At 37.6% G+C, this 19,144-nt stretch overlaps 3 protein-coding genes across 8 annotated transcripts in view; all 3 read right to left on the bottom strand.

Moving 5' to 3' along the window:
• LOC107042363 (regulator of G-protein signaling 7) overlaps positions 1 to 4,308 on the bottom strand; it is an 11,859-nt gene extending 7,551 nt beyond the window's left edge. For 3 of the 6 annotated variants that reach the window (XM_015263392.2, XM_015263396.2, XM_015263397.1), the window contains exon 1: positions 4,127 to 4,308. The gene's annotated coding sequence lies outside the window, so the exon portion shown is untranslated. Of the gene's footprint in view, positions 1 to 1,094; positions 1,285 to 1,509; positions 1,997 to 4,126 lie in introns of those variants that run through there. The other 3 variants (XM_015263394.2, XM_015263393.2, XM_015263395.2) reach the window with 3 other exon arrangements.
• A 3,467-nt stretch (positions 4,309 to 7,775) lies between these two features.
• Positions 7,776 to 15,953, bottom strand: LOC107042371. Its single transcript, XM_015263406.1, has 7 exons — positions 15,153 to 15,953; positions 14,003 to 14,100; positions 13,480 to 13,897; positions 13,105 to 13,388; positions 12,725 to 13,033; positions 9,215 to 11,721; positions 7,776 to 7,868 (listed from the first exon to the last, which is right to left on the bottom strand). The coding sequence occupies exons 1-7, from the start codon at positions 15,475 to 15,477 to the stop codon at positions 7,859 to 7,861; spliced, it is 3,951 nt and encodes a 1,316-aa protein (XP_015118892.1). The 5' UTR covers positions 15,478 to 15,953; the 3' UTR covers positions 7,776 to 7,858.
• A 1,290-nt stretch (positions 15,954 to 17,243) lies between these two features.
• On the bottom strand, positions 17,244 to 17,763 carry LOC107042317 (the record flags this gene model as incomplete). The annotated part of the gene is made up of 1 exon (XM_015263316.1): positions 17,244 to 17,763. A coding segment is annotated over one exon (520 nt), but the record flags the coding sequence as incomplete, so codon positions are not given.
• Positions 17,764 to 19,144: the final 1,381 nt, after the last annotated feature.

Here is a 19,144-nt window from a genome sequence, read left to right as displayed (position 1 = left end):
CTCTCTCTCTCTCTCTCTCTCTCTCTCTCTCTCTCTCTCTCTCTCTCTCACTGTTGAATTGTGGTATCTGTACGGCAACAATATTGCATTGCGCTTTGGCCACCTGTAGTCTCTCCACCCTTTTTCTATTTTCGTTTGGTGTTCGCCCTTAGGCCTTTACTCCACTCGTTACCCACCGAATTGTCATGACCTCGGATATCTCCACGCTACGATCTCCAGAATATTTTTTAAATTTCATTTCTTCAATTGTGAGAGGCTTTTTCACTTCCGAATGGAAGCTTTGGAGGCGGTCGAATTTAAGTTTTAGATTTTTTGTGTGATATCATGCATTCGTTAATGAATCGATGGAATATATTTTTTTTTCAAATGAAAAATTTAATTCATTTATCAATTTTTAGAATTCTCGAATTTTTTGAAAATCGGCTGTCCCACGATAAATAAAAATTTCTGAATTCATTGAATGGTGAGTTGAAAGAATTGGTTCAATGTCCCTTCAAATCACATTCGATAGAAAAAAATGATGTGCAAAATGGAATTTCCCGCTTGTTTTTCAATTGTGGTGAATAAAATTAAAAATCTAATCTTCATCTTTTCCAATCGTAAACATTTCTCCTGCCCCATAAACTTGGTTTCTAAATCGTAAATATTTTCATTATCATTATGTACCTTATACCCATTCTTTATAGCGTTTTAATCTTTTGATTTTTACGATTTTTTTTAGTTATGAATGTTTTACACACGAACCAAATTTTTATTTTTCGTTTTGAAATAAATTTTAATCGGATTTTTCTGTACAAGTGAAGTGAGTGTAAATTTGCAGGTACATTTAGCCTCAAAAGATCGATTTTTCATCGAATTCTAAAAAAAAATTATGTTAGACTTGTTCCACGATTAAAAATCTAATCTTCAATTTTTTCAATTGCAAACAGTTCCCTTGCCTCATAAATTTGGTTTTTAAATCAATATTTTCATTATTATTTCATGTTATACCCATTCTTAAAAATAACGCTTCAATTCTTTGATTTTGACCATTTTTTAAATTAATGAATATTTCAGGCAAGAACTGAATTTTCAATCTTTTTTTTGACATTCACCTTCAATTATATTTTATTTCTCCAACTGCAGTGAGCGAAATTATTCTTGCCTAGTTTTGAAAGACATTATCCATTCTTCAAAATAAGATATTTTAAATCCGAAGCGATCGATTTTCCATCGACCTATCGAAGATTGTTTCTATCCTCACCATTACGTCCTCAAAATTCCCCTTCCTCCCCAATTTTGTACCTGAAAAACCAAGACAAACCCTCCACAAAAACGAGAATTCCCCAGAAAAAACCGAATTCCAAAGTGAAATAAAAAATTAACTTCAGAAACTCCCGTGCCGAAATGACGTCTATTTCTTTCAATTCAATTCATGGCATATCCCCAACTATTGACCACTACTACTGACCCCTTGCCCTGTCGCCCCCAGAACCCAAAATTCCGGACTCGCTATTAATTAACACTTACAATCAAGGCGAAGATATCACAAGTGTCTCCTTTGTTTCCCCCATTATTCCCGCAACCACGTCTCTCCCCTCATAAATTCTGCAACTTGTGTTTCATTCAATTCACAAGACCCGCACAATTCACCCGTAGAAGCGAAAACGGCCGAAAAAAAAACCCACTCATGAGAGAAAAGAAAGAGCGTGACGTCACCCCGACAACTTTCAGGCCTTCCTGCTCACGATATATCCGACAGTAATAGCATTTAATTCAGCGGTACTAGTTACTTTATGAAAAAGCAATGTATTACGAGTAGTCTAGGCGCACGCTATTCCGCCGCCCCGAGTATCTGCGGAGTTTTGAAAGAACCTTTTATTCCGATTTTCTTCGTTACTCTAAAAAAAAAATTATATTTTCCTCCCAGTGATTGTTGGGGTCCCATTAAGAGGAGAACGACGCCTCGGCACGTTAAAACTCTCGTGCACAACTGATTATTGTGTCGCGTTCGTTGCGCTGAGTCGCACACGAGTCTAACCGCAACGTTTATTCCCTCGTTTTACTGTACACTAATACCAGTCTGTACACTGGTCTGTACAAAGACCGCCCTTTTCCTCATTCTATCGCTATGACTTATTCCCACACATTCTAATCTTCTACATGTGTTTTTTTCAATTCTGGGATGGTCACAGCATGTGACTCTATACCCCTGTATAGATGTTGCTCTAGTCTCGTATTCTATTTTATTTCTTGGAAAATTATGCAGCTGTTGCGAAGTGGAAAAACTACATGATATCACTTCACACGAGTGTTTTTTTAAATAAACATTGCGAAATTGAGACAATTTTTTATTTATGCATTTTTGGTAGTGCGAAAAAATAATTTTCAATCATGTTTTGGTTTGTCTCTGGCTGCGTCGAAATCTGAAGCAAGTATTGAGATTTTTGGATGCGAATTCTCACAGAGCGAAATGAGCGAAATTAGTTAAATCTGGGTAAAATAATAAAACGAGTGAATTATTTTCAAACATTCAAGATAAATTTTCACGGTGAACATTCTCATCGTTTTTTCGGGGAGAAAAATTGAGCTAAACGAGCAGAATGAGCAAAACGAGCTCATGATTTATTGAACTTGCTCGTGTTTTGATGTTTTTGATCATCAGAAAATTCCTGACGAATGGCTGAATTTTCCGAGATATATATTTCGTAATTAATTGTGGAAGGTGAGCGCAAACGAGCAGAGCGAGCGAAATGAGCAGTAGACGATTTAAACTCTCTCATATTCATATTCTGATCAAATATGAAGAAATCCAGGAAAGATGGCAAAATTTTGCCATCTGTTTTCATACATTTTATTTTTTTAATGAGCGAAATGAGCAAAACGAGCGGATGACGTATTGAATTTACTCATATTTTACCGTTTATTAAACATCAGAAAATCTCGGACGAATAGCGAAATTTTCCGAGATATATATTTACTAATTAAATGCACGAGGTGAACGAAACGAGCAGAGTAAGCGAAATGAACACTAGACGCGTTAAACTTGCTCATAATTATATTCATATTGAATTTTTAAAAACCAGAAAGGATGGCAAATGTTTCCACATACATTTTATAAAACAAAATGAGCGAAACGAGCAAAATAGGATTGAATGTCTCAAAATCCACGACGGCTACTGCAATTTCCGCACAAGGCCATGATTTTTTTGCTGTACTTGAGATGGTACAATGCACCAAGTAACATCTCCTCCACTGAATTTACCCAGCGACAACATTTACGTTAGCGAAACAAGCGTTTCAACTTACAAAAGAAAAAACCTTGATCGCCGATTTAATTATATCAAAGTATTTTTTTTCCACCCTCCACCCACTGGCGCTTGTATATTCAACAGTTACTCCCTGAATTGAATATTTTCATATCAATTATCACTCTTCCTTTTTTGGAGTCATTTTAACAACCACTAGAAGATCCACTCAATGTCAAGTGCAGCATGAAATACGTGAGATATTATCGTATTTGATTTGCCGCGCGTTTCAAGTGCATTTCAACTCTTTCCACTTAATCTACCGAACTACACTGGGGGAGGGGGTAAAATCTAATAATAAATTGAAGAGCAGTCATCAAGTCGTGTTCTACCATTATCAATTTATCGGTGAAAATTCTATTCCCGGAAACAGTTGTTCTCGAAATCCCCAGGTTTCAATTGATCCGTTAAAATTCATTACGACTTACTCCTCAAATGTATGATTAATCCCACGCGTATTCAACAATGTTTCATTCAGTGGGAGATATTCCGCTGGATTTTTATCGGGGATGGAGCCGGGGAGATTAAAACTCTCGGGATATTTTAGACTAATGGAATAAGTAATGGTGGGAGAGAGAAAAAAATTCTCGTGGGTTGAGCATTTAGTCCGGAATTTTTTTTTTTCGTTCCTGCGGTTTTCAAATTCAGCAGTTTTTTTATCTCACGAAATTTATAGCTAGTGGGGCACAACGGGTGGCTTTTTCATCCCGAGGAAAATTTTCCGGGCTTTCCAGTGGCACCAGGAAATCACTATCTCGACGGGTTTTATTTTTTTATTCGTGTGGGCGACCGATTGTTATTGATTATCGAATTATTAACATTTAAAAAATTGTACATACCCAGTAGTGTAAATCCGGCGAGGTCAAACAACACTATATCGAGATAATACAGCGGGGGTGGAGAGGCATAGTCCCTGTTGTTACTTGTATTCTTTGCGACGCGTAGTGCTACGACTACGTTGGGCCGCTTGCGCGATCATGGGAGGTAGGCAACTAACTGGAGGTTGCTAGTTCACTGGGTGAAGCTCATCCTCCCCTTGGGTATAAAAAAAATATCCACCCTCCATGGAGCCGAGTGGTGACGATGTTGCCCGACGGGTTTAGCGGGGTGAATTATTGTCCGGCGGCTGCGCTCCGGGTATTTATTTCCGTTTCTCGTACTCTAGCCCATTCTCGATTCATTGTGTTTTTGATACTTGGCACGGAGCCAAGATACATTTTTTTTTCGAGGATTAACGGGGAATTGCGCGGACAGTTGATTGGTTCAGATGCGGTTTTCTTTTTTGAAAGATTGAAAAATAAATTTTTTTTTTGAATGAAGTTTTAAGGAATTTCGGCTCTGGAAATTCGAGATTTTATGGAAAATCAATGGAAACTGTGGATTTCAAGTCAATTGTGCCGTTGAAATCAATAGAAATTAGGGAAACAGTAATTTGGTACTGAATATTCATATTTTCATTGAAAATTCAAGTAAATTCGGAAATTCTTGTCTTTGTGGTGCTAAAAAATTTGGAATTTCATTGAATTTTCAGGGAAATCCAATTAAATTCAACGGACATTTGATTAGTTCAGATCATTTTTTATTAAAAGAGATTGAGAATTTTTAAAAAATTTTTTTCAATTTTTTTATCGAAATTTCAAGGAATTTTGTCAGTAGGAATACGAAAGTTTATGAAAAATTAATGAAAATTTTCAATTCCAGTTCAATTATTCCATTAAAATGAATAGAAATTAGGGAAAATCAAGTAAACATTAATTTGGTACTGAATATTCGTATTTTCATTCAAAATTCAAGTAAATTAGGAAAATTGTTTTTTTCTAGCTAAAAAATTTGGAATTTCATTATTATTTTCAGTGAAATCTTAATTTAAAAAAAATTTCTTTTCTTAAAAATCATAAAATTTTAATTTTTATCTAGGTTTAAATTGGGTGTATAATAAATAAAAAATTCCACAAACACATTGTCATTACTCATTATTTATTGTTTCTCTTTGTCAATCTGAATTCCTTTCGGGTAAATAAAAATTTCGGGGTTTTCCGTAAGGTGCGGCGACAATCGTGTATTTTCCAGATTTTTAATTCCTAATCCTAGGATTTATTATTGATTAAGTCCTGTAATACTTTCACACCCTCGTCTCCTCAATTTCTCTTTTCTCAGCAAAACAAGGGGTTTCAATCATTTAGTCTACTACAATAATCATTCAACGAGAAGGAGATCCGTGGTTGCTTTATCATCCGGGGTGATTAGTGAATGTACAAATACATCTGATTGACACTAAAAGTTTTGTTTATCCAATAACCTAACAGAGTATTTCCCTCTCCAGTGGCATTAAAATTTCGGTAATAAAAAATATACTTTATTTCGTACGAAAAAATTCACTCAATGTGTCATACGGTGCAATAAAACTGCATAATCGACATTTTTCAAAAATAAAAATTACATAAGTACTTTCAATTCATCAATTCGCATTATCAAATTCATCAAAAAAAAATTGAATACACAAAAATAAAGTTGATACAAATAAAAAACGAAACATTACTTCCAAATTCACTAACATTTTTGCACATATTCCGGCATTTGAAAATTATAAAGATCGTCGACTCGTTTTGTTAATCGAATTTATTTACAAATAAATCACTCTGACATACGTTAATAACATGTATAAACTCTATTAAACATTATCAACAGAATACTGAAAAAATAATATGTACACGAGAGGTTCCACACCCCCTGTCATTTATTCATCAATTTATTATTTTTTTTAAGCTGCGAAACTGTTTGCTGCAGTCACACGAAGTACATATGCGTTAGTATATACATATATTGAAATACGGAAATGGCAAATAAGCTTAGTGTGGCTTAAATTCACTGCATGTTGACCCCTGTTCAATAAACTGAATCTAATCCTCATTCGCTATTCTTCAATTTCTCTTTCTACTGAAATCCTAGGTGTGTAGTATTTATTTATTATGACACTTTAATGTTCTCTTCGTATTTGTGATGCACCCTCAGACCCGTGGCAATGTAATTATCTCGTTAAACAGATTGTATTTCGTTTCTATTTATGAATTATGTGATTTCATCCCAATGATTTGCTTTTAGCATACGAAAAAATTTATAGAAAAACCTAGTGAATTCGCTAGAAAATTCCATTAGATTTTGATTGAAATTTCTATTAGTTTTTGGATGATTCTATTTGAAAGTTCCGCTGTTACTGCGTTTTTTTTTCAATAAAAATGTTGAATGGAAAATATTCTATAGCGTTTTGCAGAATGCTATAGATTTTCTATAAAAATTCCTCGACAATTTTTTTCATTACATTTACTTCTACTTTTATTTAAGCTGACGAACTTCTATAGAAAATATTCTATAGAATTCTGTAGAACGCTATAGAATATCATCTATAGATTATTTTACATTTACGTTTTATTGTATTCTATAGAAAACACTCTATAGCGTTCTTTAAAATGTTATAGAATAGTATCCATGATATTCTATAGAATACTATAGAATATTTTCCCTAAAGAATTTTCGGCTTAAATATTCTCAGTTTTTCATTTCATTATTTCTCTTTTTATTTACGCCGAAGAACTTCCACAGAAAATACTCTATAGAATTCTGTAAAATGCTATAGAATATTTTCTATATAAATTTTTTGACTCAATTTTTTTTAGTTATTTTCTTTGATATATTTTTTATGAAAAGAAAAAAAATTCAGTGAAAAATCATATCACCGAATTTCTATAGAAAATGTCACAATAAAAACAGTGGTATAGAAAAATGAAATCAAATGAAGCTGTGGCATTCTTCAATAAAATGGGTCAAAAATATAATTTTCAAAAGAAATTGAATGGAAATTTCTATAGAATTCTCCAGGATTTTCCATGAAATTTCATGCATAAGATAATCCCATATGTATCAATTGTTCAAAGATACATAAAGAATATAAAGAATGTATTTCAATAAAGAGAAGATAACTATATTTACATTATGTATTATGTCATTTACAATTCATGCACGAGTCCCTCGGACCTCTCGTTGTACATTCTCATCTAAATAAAATTCTAAACATCAAAAACCACATTATTTTTGTTCATCGTTTCTTTGTACATTTTATAGGTAATAGGTACTAGTTAAACAATGTATTATTAAGAGTACATTATTTATAGTTTAATCATCAACGACTTTATCATCGAAAATGCATTTATGACAAGACTGTTGTGTTATTAATTTTAAGTCGTTGATCATTACTTGTTTCTCTTGTTTTTTTATTATTTTATTTCACCTGCTAATGACTGAAAGTATCCCTCATCATGTCAATATTTAAAAGAAATGTGAGCAGTATTAATGGTCAATTAACACGGAAATTGAGAAATTATTGGACCCTGGCCGGTCAGATCCGCCACTTTGCGTAGCGTTGATACTTAGGCTCGAGTTGTCTCGCTAACTCCTCCAAATCCTCGGATACTTGGTATTCATATCCCCTACGCAGTTGTATTTCCTTGGGCTTTGTTGTTTCCCCTTGCTCCTCGTTATACATCACCTCGACTTCCTCTTCCTCTTCCTCTTCCTCACTCGACACTGGAAAAGCCCCAAAAACATCAATCCCCGTAACAACTACAAGCCGAGAATGAAGAAGGGAAGGGCAAGATACAATGAACCTTCTTAAATCATTTTAAAACATCTCCTGACTAAATGACACAATTTGAACGAGTCAAGTCTCATTTTGAAGCTTAAAAAACCTGCAAAATGAGATTAAAAAATTGGTCAATTTCAGCCAATCTCGACTTATCAACGATCACAGAACACTGAGAAAAATAAATATTCCCAAATAAGTCTCGTTTGAACCAAAAAATCGCTAATTGAAAATGGCCAGAAAAATAAAATCTAATGCTGATGATTAGAAGACTGTCCTGAGATGAATAATTTCTGTTGAAAAAATAGATCGTAAGGACAGTTTGAAAAAATTTCTTTGTTTCTAAATAAATAATTGAAATTGTTTTTAAACTTTCGGAAACTTTTTTTTTAGGCATGAAATCGGTTTCTGGTAAAATTCTGGATATGACTAAATTTGTTACGATTCCGAACAAATGATTTTTATGGTGTAAAATTGATTGTTTATAAATCATTTATAAAAAATGCATCACGGATTGATAAACCAGCCTTTCTCGCAAAAATGAGAAATAAAATAACTTTTATTTATAAAAAATGATTTTCAAATTGACCTGCAAAGTTTAAATAAATAATAAAACCATTGTAAAACGTCCGGAAACTTGGGGTAAAATGCGGCTCAAAAGAAAGCTCCGATGTTCAACTACAAAAGTAGAAAAGCATCTCACAGGGAAAAAATAGCCAAGTACTCGGATATCCCTAAATAAAATAATAATGAAGATATGATAGCAATCTTGTCTCGTGTGAATGATCCGCCCCTCGCGCCAAATATTTCGCTGTTGTCTAACGCAGAGCAATCATTCATGTCTGAGCCTTTCAAATACCAATCAGACCATTTCTTTTTTTGGCCCGAGCAAGACTTGTTTAAAGACTTGTCCGTTTTCCTTTTAATGAAGGCCCATTCAATCCCCCTCTCCCCAAATTGGAAAGATTTTGTATTACTCGATACTTGAATTAGTCAAAGAAGTCAAGGGGACAATAGGACAAATGATATATTAAATAATGCCAGGATGATAACTAATAAATTACTGAATTGTTCAAGGATCACCCGAATAGCCCGCTGATAAAATGCAATCGTATCCCGAATTCGTCGACCGTTATCTTTCTCAATACGAAATCCTTCCGTAACTCCACACCATACAAAGCAAAATGCAGCAAAAAGTACTCTACAAGCTGATAAATAAATACCAAAGCGAAGCAGCCAACTCTCCCAAGGTCAAATTTCATGTTTTGTTTTTTTTTATTATTCAACTCACCTCGTGCTACTGCTGACCATCTGTTCCTCATGGCTTAATTTAGCTCCAATGATCGTCATATCAGTGTCGCCAATCATCTGCGTATCAGTCTGTATAATTTCCTCGTGTTCCTCACCATTATTAACAAAAACACTGGCTTTTATCATAATACTTTGACTGATGCTCTGGGATTGGTCATTGATCTCTGGAATGTCGTAAAACTTATCCTCAGAATCCTTGAAAGTCAGTGCATTCTCAACTCTAGTGCACACAGATGAGCATTCGGAATCAATACCCGAGTCAAGACTCTCCTGAAAGCTGTCTCTAATCTGCGGCGATGTCTCCAAATTGTCATCCGATACGGATACATTGGCCTCCTCAATCCCCGAGTCTTGGCTGTTCCTATGAACATTTATCGACTTATCGATGAATAAATTGGTGGGCGACCTAGATGTCTGAGGATTATCCAATTCTTCAACAAAACTCAACGATCTTGACCCGAAATTTTGGCCGCCGTCACTGATCAAATCATCGGCAAGAGTCGGCACAACATTCGATACTTTCAATACAATATTACCCTCACAAACACTATCCTCGATACTTGTACTCAAAACATCTGTTTTACGACTGTGATCTGGACAAACCGTCACAGTGGCCAAATTGGCACTGTCGTCCACCAGCAGCATTACCCCACTGAGAATGGACGCCAGTACATCCTCGACATCCTCCTCCGCAGACCTCCCATTCCCACTCCCATTCTCATTAAAATTATCATTAAAACAATCCTTAACCGGTAAACTTTCGCATTCCCCGTCATCCTTGCTGACCCCCTCCCCAATTAACTTACAATCACTAGTATCTTTGCATTCATTGTCCTCACCACCCCCTAAATTATGTACATCGTCCGCAAGTGTTGGATCCCTCCCCCCGCCACCAATTGGAAATACGATAGTGTCTCTTAATATACAACTGTTAATACTGTCATCCGTGCCATTATCACATATTGTTTGGAGCCCACCACTCACACTATCCCCAATGACACCCTCACAATCGCCTATCATAATCGAGTATTCCGATTTGTACACCACAGGTACGCTAGTATCGCCGTTACCATAATCTACTAAATCGATCGAATGATCTATCAAGTGTTGTGCATCATCGCCCGGAGGGGACGCACCTACTCTAGGATTATCGAGCTCGTTGTCGTCCTCCTGAACCCCCGACAGCCTTCTCGCGACCTCCTGAGTCTCGTCAACAGACTCCTGCGGCTTGACACAATGACTCATCGACTCGGCACTCAGCAGTTGATCGATACTCAGTGACTTGACAGGATCGCTCTTCGGAGTGACTGACTTCGAGGCGTCCGAGACGGACCTCTGCAGGGGCTGACGCGTGCTGTCCCTCAGGTACTGATGGAACTTGTCCCCAAGGGCCATCATACTGTTGACACTGCCCTGAAGGGAATTCTTCATCGGCACCTCCGCTCTCTCCGCGAATGCACCAGTGAACAGTGTTCCAGGGTTCTGGAAGAGGCCGAGTAGTCTCTCCAAGCTCGATTGTTTAGGTACATCAGTTATCTTTGGTTCATCTGGTTCTCTACTGTGCGACACCAGAGGTTCTAATGCTTGAGTTAAAGTTTTATTTACACTCGACTCCTGGGGATCATCGGGGGGAGCTGTAGGCGAATCATCTGGGCTGGCAATAACTGGTAAATTGTGTTTAGACACGAGATCATCGGGTTTTGGTGGCTCCTCGTCTGAGGAGTTTGAGATGGAGAGGAATTGCGTGGAGGTGGTGATGGTGGTGTCGACGTCGAAGACAGTACCAGAATCCGGGGTTCTGATTCTCTCTTCCGAGTCGGCATCGACGCTCGATTCACTTCCACGTCTCGAGTCCTCCTCCTCGGATCTGAAGACACTGTCGGAGTCGTCGGAATCGACTCGGTCGGGCATGTCTACCCGGTAATTAAAGCCAATTGTTACATTGGCACTCGTTGATACGACGTTTTTAATCGTTGGACTCGGTGGCACGTTGGACTCAACGACTGTAACGCGGAAGCGCGAGGACGAGCCACTACTTGTTGCCGGAAAAAAACACGTCGGTGATGAGGCTAAGGATGGGGGTGTTATCGGTGATGATGAGGCTGAGGAGTTAGTGGAGCTTAGTGATGCCTCGGAGACGCGTGATACGACGAAACGACTTCGCGAGGGACTGGGGATTGGGCTGGCAACCGGCGAGGGAATTGGTGATGGTGCTGGGGAACGCAGACGACCACCAGTTGTACGTTTTGGCTCGAGCATTGGTGTTCTAATGTTCGTATCACCGGTACCAGTTATGACTGTGGGTGAACGTGGCAGTGTCTGACATGTCAACGATATTTTACGGGAGTTAACGCTTGACAGACGACTACGGTGTTGGGGACTACCTGATTCCTCTGTACTTGAGTCTGTGGAGATGGGCTCGTCGTTACGAGTGCAGTAACCCCGGATTTCGGAGACTATTGCCAGGTAGGTCTCCATCATCGATGGCTGAAAGCAATTCCAGGGGGTTAGTAGCTGCCTTGGGTCGTGGACGGGGATGCGAAATGAGGTTGTTTCGAAATGCGTCAGGTCGGAAAAATATTACGGTCGGGTGACGTCAAGTTTTGATAGTCATGATTTTTTTGGTCGTAATCATGTCATTTTTTTATCCCTGGCGTGGTTTATTGGATAGTTACCTATCTGGCACGCTAACGACTGGGGTTCGTTCCCAGAGAATTGCTGTCGTTTAATATTTTTTTGGGGTGTGGTGCAGGAATGCAATATGACGTTACGTTTCGACATGCGTCAGGTCAGAAAAACATTACCGTCATGTGACGTCAACTTTTGAATGTCAGAATTTCGGTCACACTTTTCACGGCCATTGTAAACTAATTAGCTTATCGTAAAGTGGCAGTCATAGATTTTTTGGTCATAAAATTTTGTCATATTTGTTAACAATTCATATTTTCAATCATTTACGAATAAATTTCATAGAAAAACCTAGCGAATTCAATAAAAATTTAATTCAATTTCTGTTGAACTTTCTATTAGAAAAAAATTGCGAAGTCTTGTCAACATCCTAATATCATGTCAAGCATGTCTTTTAAATAGGAATTCCCCAGCTTAAATTTTCCAAATTTTCTTGATTCATTCTTTCAATAAAAAAACAAGAAAAATGAAGTGGAAAAAATTTGAAAAATTCATGTTGACGAATTCCTACAGAAAACGTGTCAATAAAAAACTGATGAAATTCTACTGATTTTTCCAACAGATATTTTTCGTGCGTGACTCCTCATGTCGATTTAAATCCATTGCTCATAGACTTGGCAATGCACTCGACGTCTTGTCACCATGAAACCAGGCTATCTCTTTTTCATGAAATTACCTTATTTTCGCATCCCCGCTGATGTATTAAATAGTTACTTGTCTGGCACGCAAACGGCTAGAGTTCATCCCCGCGTATCGTTTAATGAATATTTTTTCAATTCCCTAAACACAAAAGAATAATTACCGCTTTGCTCCAGGTCGTGTCATCCAGATCAATTTGCGTGATAGTAACATTTCTCTTCATAGCCAAGCACAGGAATGTCAAGCCTGTAAGCTGAATGTGATTGTCCCTGAGGTCTATCCTCTGTAGGCTCTCATTTTTCCCCACGACCTCAGCCAGCGCCATAATCCCTTTGTTCATCAGACCAGTAGCCTGAACCCCAAGTTGAAGTAATACTGTGTTATGCTTTAAAGCGTCCTTGCAGATATCCAGAAAATCATCGCTCAACCCATTGTGGCCAATATTGAGGGTCTCGAGGCTTTTCGATTGTGCCTGAAAAACAAATAATCCTTAACCCCATCAGTAAAACAATTCCCCATCACTAGCCCAATTTCCAAACGTACAATCGTTTCAGCGAAGTACTCAGAACAAATTTTCGACAGATGATTGTTCCACAGTATAAGTATCTTGAGCCCGCGAGTGCTTCCACTCTCACCCGACTGCGATACGAGGCCGTCCAAAATATTGTGAACACCCTCGTCCTTAATATTATTGTTACTGATGTCCAGCAGCTGCAGACAATTATTGATCCTCAGCAGCGATCCCATTTGTATCGCATCATCCTGTGTAAGATTATTATCAGCCAAGTACAATTCTTTCAGTCCAGTATTAGTTTTCAACGCAGCAACTGCAGACAAAACAAGCAAAACATTAGCCCTCATTCATCCACACGATATTGACAGCATTCCTTTGGAGAAAAAATTCTTTTGGCCCATTACCGAGTATAACAAAAGCCCGTCCGGCGAGGCCGCAATTCTCAACTTTCAATATTTGCAAGTGCGAGACCAATTGCAGCGGTCGCCTGAGAATATTCATGTGCTGTTGTGTCAGTACAATGCTCTTAGCATCCAACTGCTCAAGGCACAGGGTTTTCTTAATCATTTGTCCACACGCCTGCCAGCCACGCGTACCTATATTACCATTGCTCGAGATATTGACGTGTTTAGCTGACTCGTAGTACTCAATCATATCGAACAATGTCTCAGCGCTCTCATCAGTGAGGCCCGAATGTTCAAGATCAATTTTACGAAATTGTATCCTCTTGAATAGCTCCTCCAGTGGCTCGCAGTGTTTCTTCTCGAGTGACTCGTCCTTCAGGCTGAAGTCGTCACACCGACCGTTACAAATATCTAACTCCTGGTGGAAAATCATTAGGAGACAATTTGCCTCGCATTATTAGCCTGACTTTTACTGGCGGGGGGGAAGGAGGGTGGATGGGATTTTTGTAATTGTAGATATTACCTCGAGCTGATCTAAGACTTTTTTAAGAGGTTCCGCGCAATGACGCTCACATGATTCTTTGTATGATGATAGCAATATGTCCCGGCTTACATCCTCAGCTGTGCAAAAATTTATGGTACATATGCAAGTAGATCAACATAATCCATGATTAAGTTATGATTTTATTTGAAATTATTGTTACATGTATTATTTACTCGGTTAGGCTCCTCTTTATCTCTTTATTTTTTCCCCTTTTTGCCATCTTAATAGAGTAATGAGAGTGAATGACGGGTGGATACTGGATGATTAATGGGATAGACATGAAAATACAGCACTTAATGTCGGCCAAAAGTCGTATATTTCATTTTATTGTTGTACGATGCACATTACAATTGTTTATTCAGTACTAATATTAATAATATCTCCAACGAATGAATACATCATACAGTAACACATAAGACTGGAAATTAATCAAGTCCAGTTTGTATATCGTGACTCAGTGGTGATTATATTCTTCATGTACAGTTCTTAGTTCGAGATCATCGATAAGGAAGGTCAGGAATTTTAAATAAAAAAATTAATAAATAAATGATTCTTCATCTCTTTATCATGTGAATTATTCTCCAAACAAGTACGAAAGAAACTCATTATGTTTAGTCTGTAATTTCCTTTAATCACACTGATGCATCATAATAATCACGAAGAGGGAAAAAACACAAAAAAAAAGTAAGAGTTTGCAAAAAAAACGGAGTCAATACCAAAACAATTGTATTCAATACAATATTTCTTTCTCTGAGCACTGGTTTTTTCTCCTACGATTACAACACCACAGGGGTAATTCTTAACATACCGTTGCACTTAAAATTAGTATACAGTTCTGATTGTGAAATCTTTAGGACATTCTGTTGACTGACTCGGATGGTCTATAAAAAAGTATCAAACCCAGTTTGCATGTGTACACGATAAGGATTCCCTCATTATCAACACCAAGGATATCCTTGTATTAAAATATCGCCTCGATTTACATTAACAATCGACAATACATTTTAGAAAAATGAACAATTGATATAATCAGTCACAATACAGTCACATTCTGAGTGATGAGATGACAGAGATGATGTCGCAAAAAAAAATGAGAAAAATATCTTGAAAATGATAAAACAAAACTTACCATGCTCCCAGGGATTGGCTGGCTCGAGGTAACCAGTGACGAGATCCTTGTCGTTGTCCGGAAAACAGACCCTTCTGCCCTCCTTCCTGGCCCTTCCAGCCAACGCACTCCGTATTCTTTTACCATCGATGATGACATACTTGTGTCTACCACTTCTCAATGATTTACTCATCAATAAATCATTATTATCATTACAACAATTACCCAAGGACGTCTTAACCGACTTTGTTCCGTCCGTATCTGACTTTGTCACAGACGTATTTGTTGTAACAGTAGTTGTCAGTGTCGACGAGTAATCGTCAATAGGGTTAACACACTCGCTCATCGTGATCCTATTGCCCTTTTTATAACGTACCCCCTGTTACCCGGAATTATTTCACTGTCGTAACCAGTGTCAGCCTCCCCTCGAGCACAACCTGATATCCCCACCCTCTGCACCCCTCATTAAATTTTATTCCTGATGATGAAAGAAAAATGATTATCGAGACGTGACCATTATTCAATCAATCTCATTGTTCTCGTCTGGCCAGTTGTCTCTACTACCCTATTGCTTCCCTATTTCCATTACTGTTGTTATTATTTATTGTATTTTATTATTGTTGTAGATGGTTGCACGGTAATTGGGAGTCACGCACGTTATGGGGTCATTTTTTTTTGAGGGTGTGTTGGGAGACACCCGATGGGAATTTTAATGGCGAAATTAATTGAAAACACCCGTACGAGGACTATGCGAAATGAATACTACTCATTTACTACTTCAACACCACTTTACCACTACCCGTGCTTCTTTCCCACAGTCCGCCATCATTGTTGCCGTCTAAAAAACCAGAAAAAACCGTCGCTGTGGATTTTTGATGGGTCTAGGGGAATTTTTGGGTGACGAGTGGCGCGAGTGCGCTGGGGATTTTGCGGGGTGGGAACAGTGGAGTGCGCGCAGGGACTGCGCATATTGCAATGTTCAGAACTGTGGGAGTGCGAAAGGGGAGTGTTAGGTCTACAAACGGTACAAACGACCCCCCTCACTCTGGTTTGTTTATATTTGTGTGGGGTTTTTTATTGAGGGGTTTTGGCGTTTCGTTTGCGCGGAGCGAAGAGGAGAGAGCGAGCTTTTCGAGGTGAGTGATTTTTTTTGGTGTTTGGGGCAGGGCTTTTTGGGGGGTTTGTGGAGACAATGGGGGAGGTTATGTTGACACCGGAATGTCATCTGATTTGTTGGATTTGAAACTAGCTGCAGATAGAAAATTTAGTACGGTTTTTTTATATTTGCTTGTGGCTTTTTTATCGAGGAGATTTTGTAGAGGAGAGGAAAGAGGAAGTTTTTCCAGCTAAACTATCTTTTTTTAATTTTTGGGATGGGGTTTTTGGAAGGATTTTGTGGGGACAATTAGGGAGGTTATGTTGACACCGGGATGTCATCTGATTTATTGGGATTTGGATCTATGCAGCTGCAGATGGTAGATTTACGACGGTTTGTTTATATTTGTTAGTGGTTTTTTTTATCGAGATCTTGGTGATGAGTTTAGCGAGGAGAGGAGAAAGGAGTTTTTAGCAGTGAATTTTTTTTGGCTTTGGGGGTGATGTTTTCTTTTATGAAGTAAATTGAATGGATCTTCTTCTATCGTTAATATCTTCTGACTGAGTGATACGATTTGAATAAATCAGACCTCATTTTGAAGCTGAAAAATAATAATGCTTAGCTGATTTTTTTGAATGAATATGGAATTTTTACTTCGAAGCTATCAAATATTAGAAATAGCACGTGAGTAGTTTTATTTAAATAATGGATGGAAATCCCTTGAAGTTTTTTCATTTCATCATTCAGTCAATTTTTTTTTATTCGATTGAACATTCCAATAACGAAACTAATCATCAAGCTTTAATTCTGATTGCTGAATAATTGATAAATTAACGATTGGAGAATTCAAAAACAAAAAAATGAAATAGTTATTGCAAATAACATATCTCCAGAATCAATCCCCTCACATGTTCTTAGTCTCAATGAATTTATTCGTGATTTGCATTGTTAAACATTAGCAACAGCGGCAGTGCGTTTTTATTCCATAAATATCAACAAAATTCTATCAACTCGATTTACGATTTATCACTGAGTAAAAAATTAGCACTTAATGCTCGTTTCTTGGGCAATGAGGGCTTCTTCTTCTTCTTATTCGTGCGAGGGCGAGTGCTGGTGGTCGTTGGAGCGTCCTCCGAGCTCGAGCTGTCACTGAAATTCTCAACAATCGCCTTGTTTTTTATCTTCGACACGTGGATCGTGGCTGTTGCCACGATTCCACTCCTTCGAAACTTCTTCTTGGGGTCGGGTTTGGCTTTCTGCTGGGGCTTCGGCAGTTTCCCAACTCCAAACAGCCTCAGAGAGTCCGCGGGCTCGTTGGGAACAGCTGACTGCTGGTCCTCAGGAGGATTTTGATAGGCTTTTTGACGTTTGAATCGAATTCGCTTCTTCTTCGGGTTTTTTTGGGACTCGTCCTCGGGATTTTCCTCACTCACTTGACTCTTCGGAGCTCGTGCAGAGTTTCGTGTGCTTTTCTTACTCTTTTTTAATTCTAATTTGCCGGATGAGTTGAGGGACTCCAATTTTTTCGAACACGATCTGGAAGAAACGTTTATTTTAATTTGGAAAGACGAACAACCTTGATCATTTGGAGGAAGAAAAAAATTATAAATGAAAATTTTCGTTGTTCGGACGAGGATAATTATTTTTATTTATGAAATTGAAGAGTTTGATGTCATGATTTCTTCAACAAGAATAAATATCCTGTTTTTTTTAAGGATCTGAATAAGAAGTTTATTTTCATTTGAAAAGATGACTAACTTGATCATTTAGAAAAAGCAAAAGATCCAGAAATAAAAATATTCTTTATTTAGAGGAGAAACATTAACTTTGTTTATGAAATTGAAATGTTTGAAGTCCGCTGTGTGAACTTGGAGTCGAAGTTTGATAAATTGATTTTTTTTCTTATAGTATCGATTGTACTCAGTGAGTACCTAAATGTACCACATTCATTTTCGTTTGTACCCCGCATCCCTAGACGTAAGGGGTGCGGGAAAAATCGTGCAGCATCGGAAATGAAGGTACGGAAAAAATTTTCATGAGCAAGGATTCAGCATGGATAGTACTTGTATGTACTATATTTTTCCATTTCATTTATCAACCCCTTCAATACTTTACCCGCTTCAAAAAATCGTAAATGTATGAAGGACGTCAGGAAAACATACAGATAGCTTCTAAATCGTTAGTACTCGTTGGTACCAACGAAAATTATTCATTATTATTATTATTATTATTATTCTCATCAAATCACCTGATTCCATTTTTATCAACCGTAAAATCATCGTAATGGATTCCATATGTAGTTCGTGAAGTTTTGATGTGGGTACAAACGTCTCATCTTCCGTACTTCCACTCCCATCGCAGTACAAACGGAACAATTTACTGTACATGATAATGAGACCAAGTACAAACCATTGAGAGCTTCAGAAACAGTCATAGATTATTCAGAAAAATGGTACAAACGTTTTTCTGAATTTTATTGGTGTTTAGTGACGTGTAGGTGTTGGTACAAATGTCTGATCTCTCTTCCTTCTATTCTCATTAGAGTACAAAGTCAACAACTCGCAGTGCATAAGAATTGAGCAACGTACAAACAATTTCGGGACTGGAATCAAATGGAATAGGTTTTAAGGCTCTATCTCTCATAGTTTCCGAGATAATAGCGAAAAACGAACTGGCCAAAAAAAAATAATTTAATTCATCTTGTACAGGGTGTCGGAAGTGAAAAAACGCAGTTCTGCGCGGTCCATTTGCTGATAGGGAACCCAAATTTCCTTAGGAATCGAATGGAATAGGTTTTAAGGCTCTAACTCTCATAGTTGCCGAGATAATCGCGAAAAACGACATGGCCAAAAAAAAATGATTTAATTGATCTTGTAGAGGGCGTAGGAAGTGGAAAAACGCAATTCTGAGCCGTCCA

The sequence above is a fragment of the Diachasma alloeum genome, unplaced genomic scaffold, assembly GCF_001412515.2.
Source record: "Diachasma alloeum isolate Michigan unplaced genomic scaffold, Dall2.0 Dall_scaffold_00443, whole genome shotgun sequence".
NCBI lineage: Eukaryota > Metazoa > Arthropoda > Insecta > Hymenoptera > Braconidae > Diachasma > Diachasma alloeum.
The sequence above is the reverse complement of the archived record's forward strand: the minus strand, read 5'-3'. Positions and strand labels throughout refer to the sequence as shown.

What these genes read in the sequence shown, in the direction of transcription:
- LOC107042371 (XM_015263406.1), bottom strand. Translation starts at nt 15,477, where the DNA reads ATGAGCGAGTGTGTTAACCCTATTGACGATTACTCGTCGACACTGACA. An exon ending in ACGGGCTTTTGTTATACTCG is followed by an intron (nt 13,389 to 13,479) that starts GTAATGGGCCAA and finishes TTTTGTCTGCAG; the next exon opens with TTGCTGCGTTGAAAACTAAT. An exon ending in AGTACTTCGCTGAAACGATT is followed by an intron (nt 13,034 to 13,104) that starts GTACGTTTGGAA and finishes TTTGTTTTTCAG; the next exon opens with GCACAATCGAAAAGCCTCGA.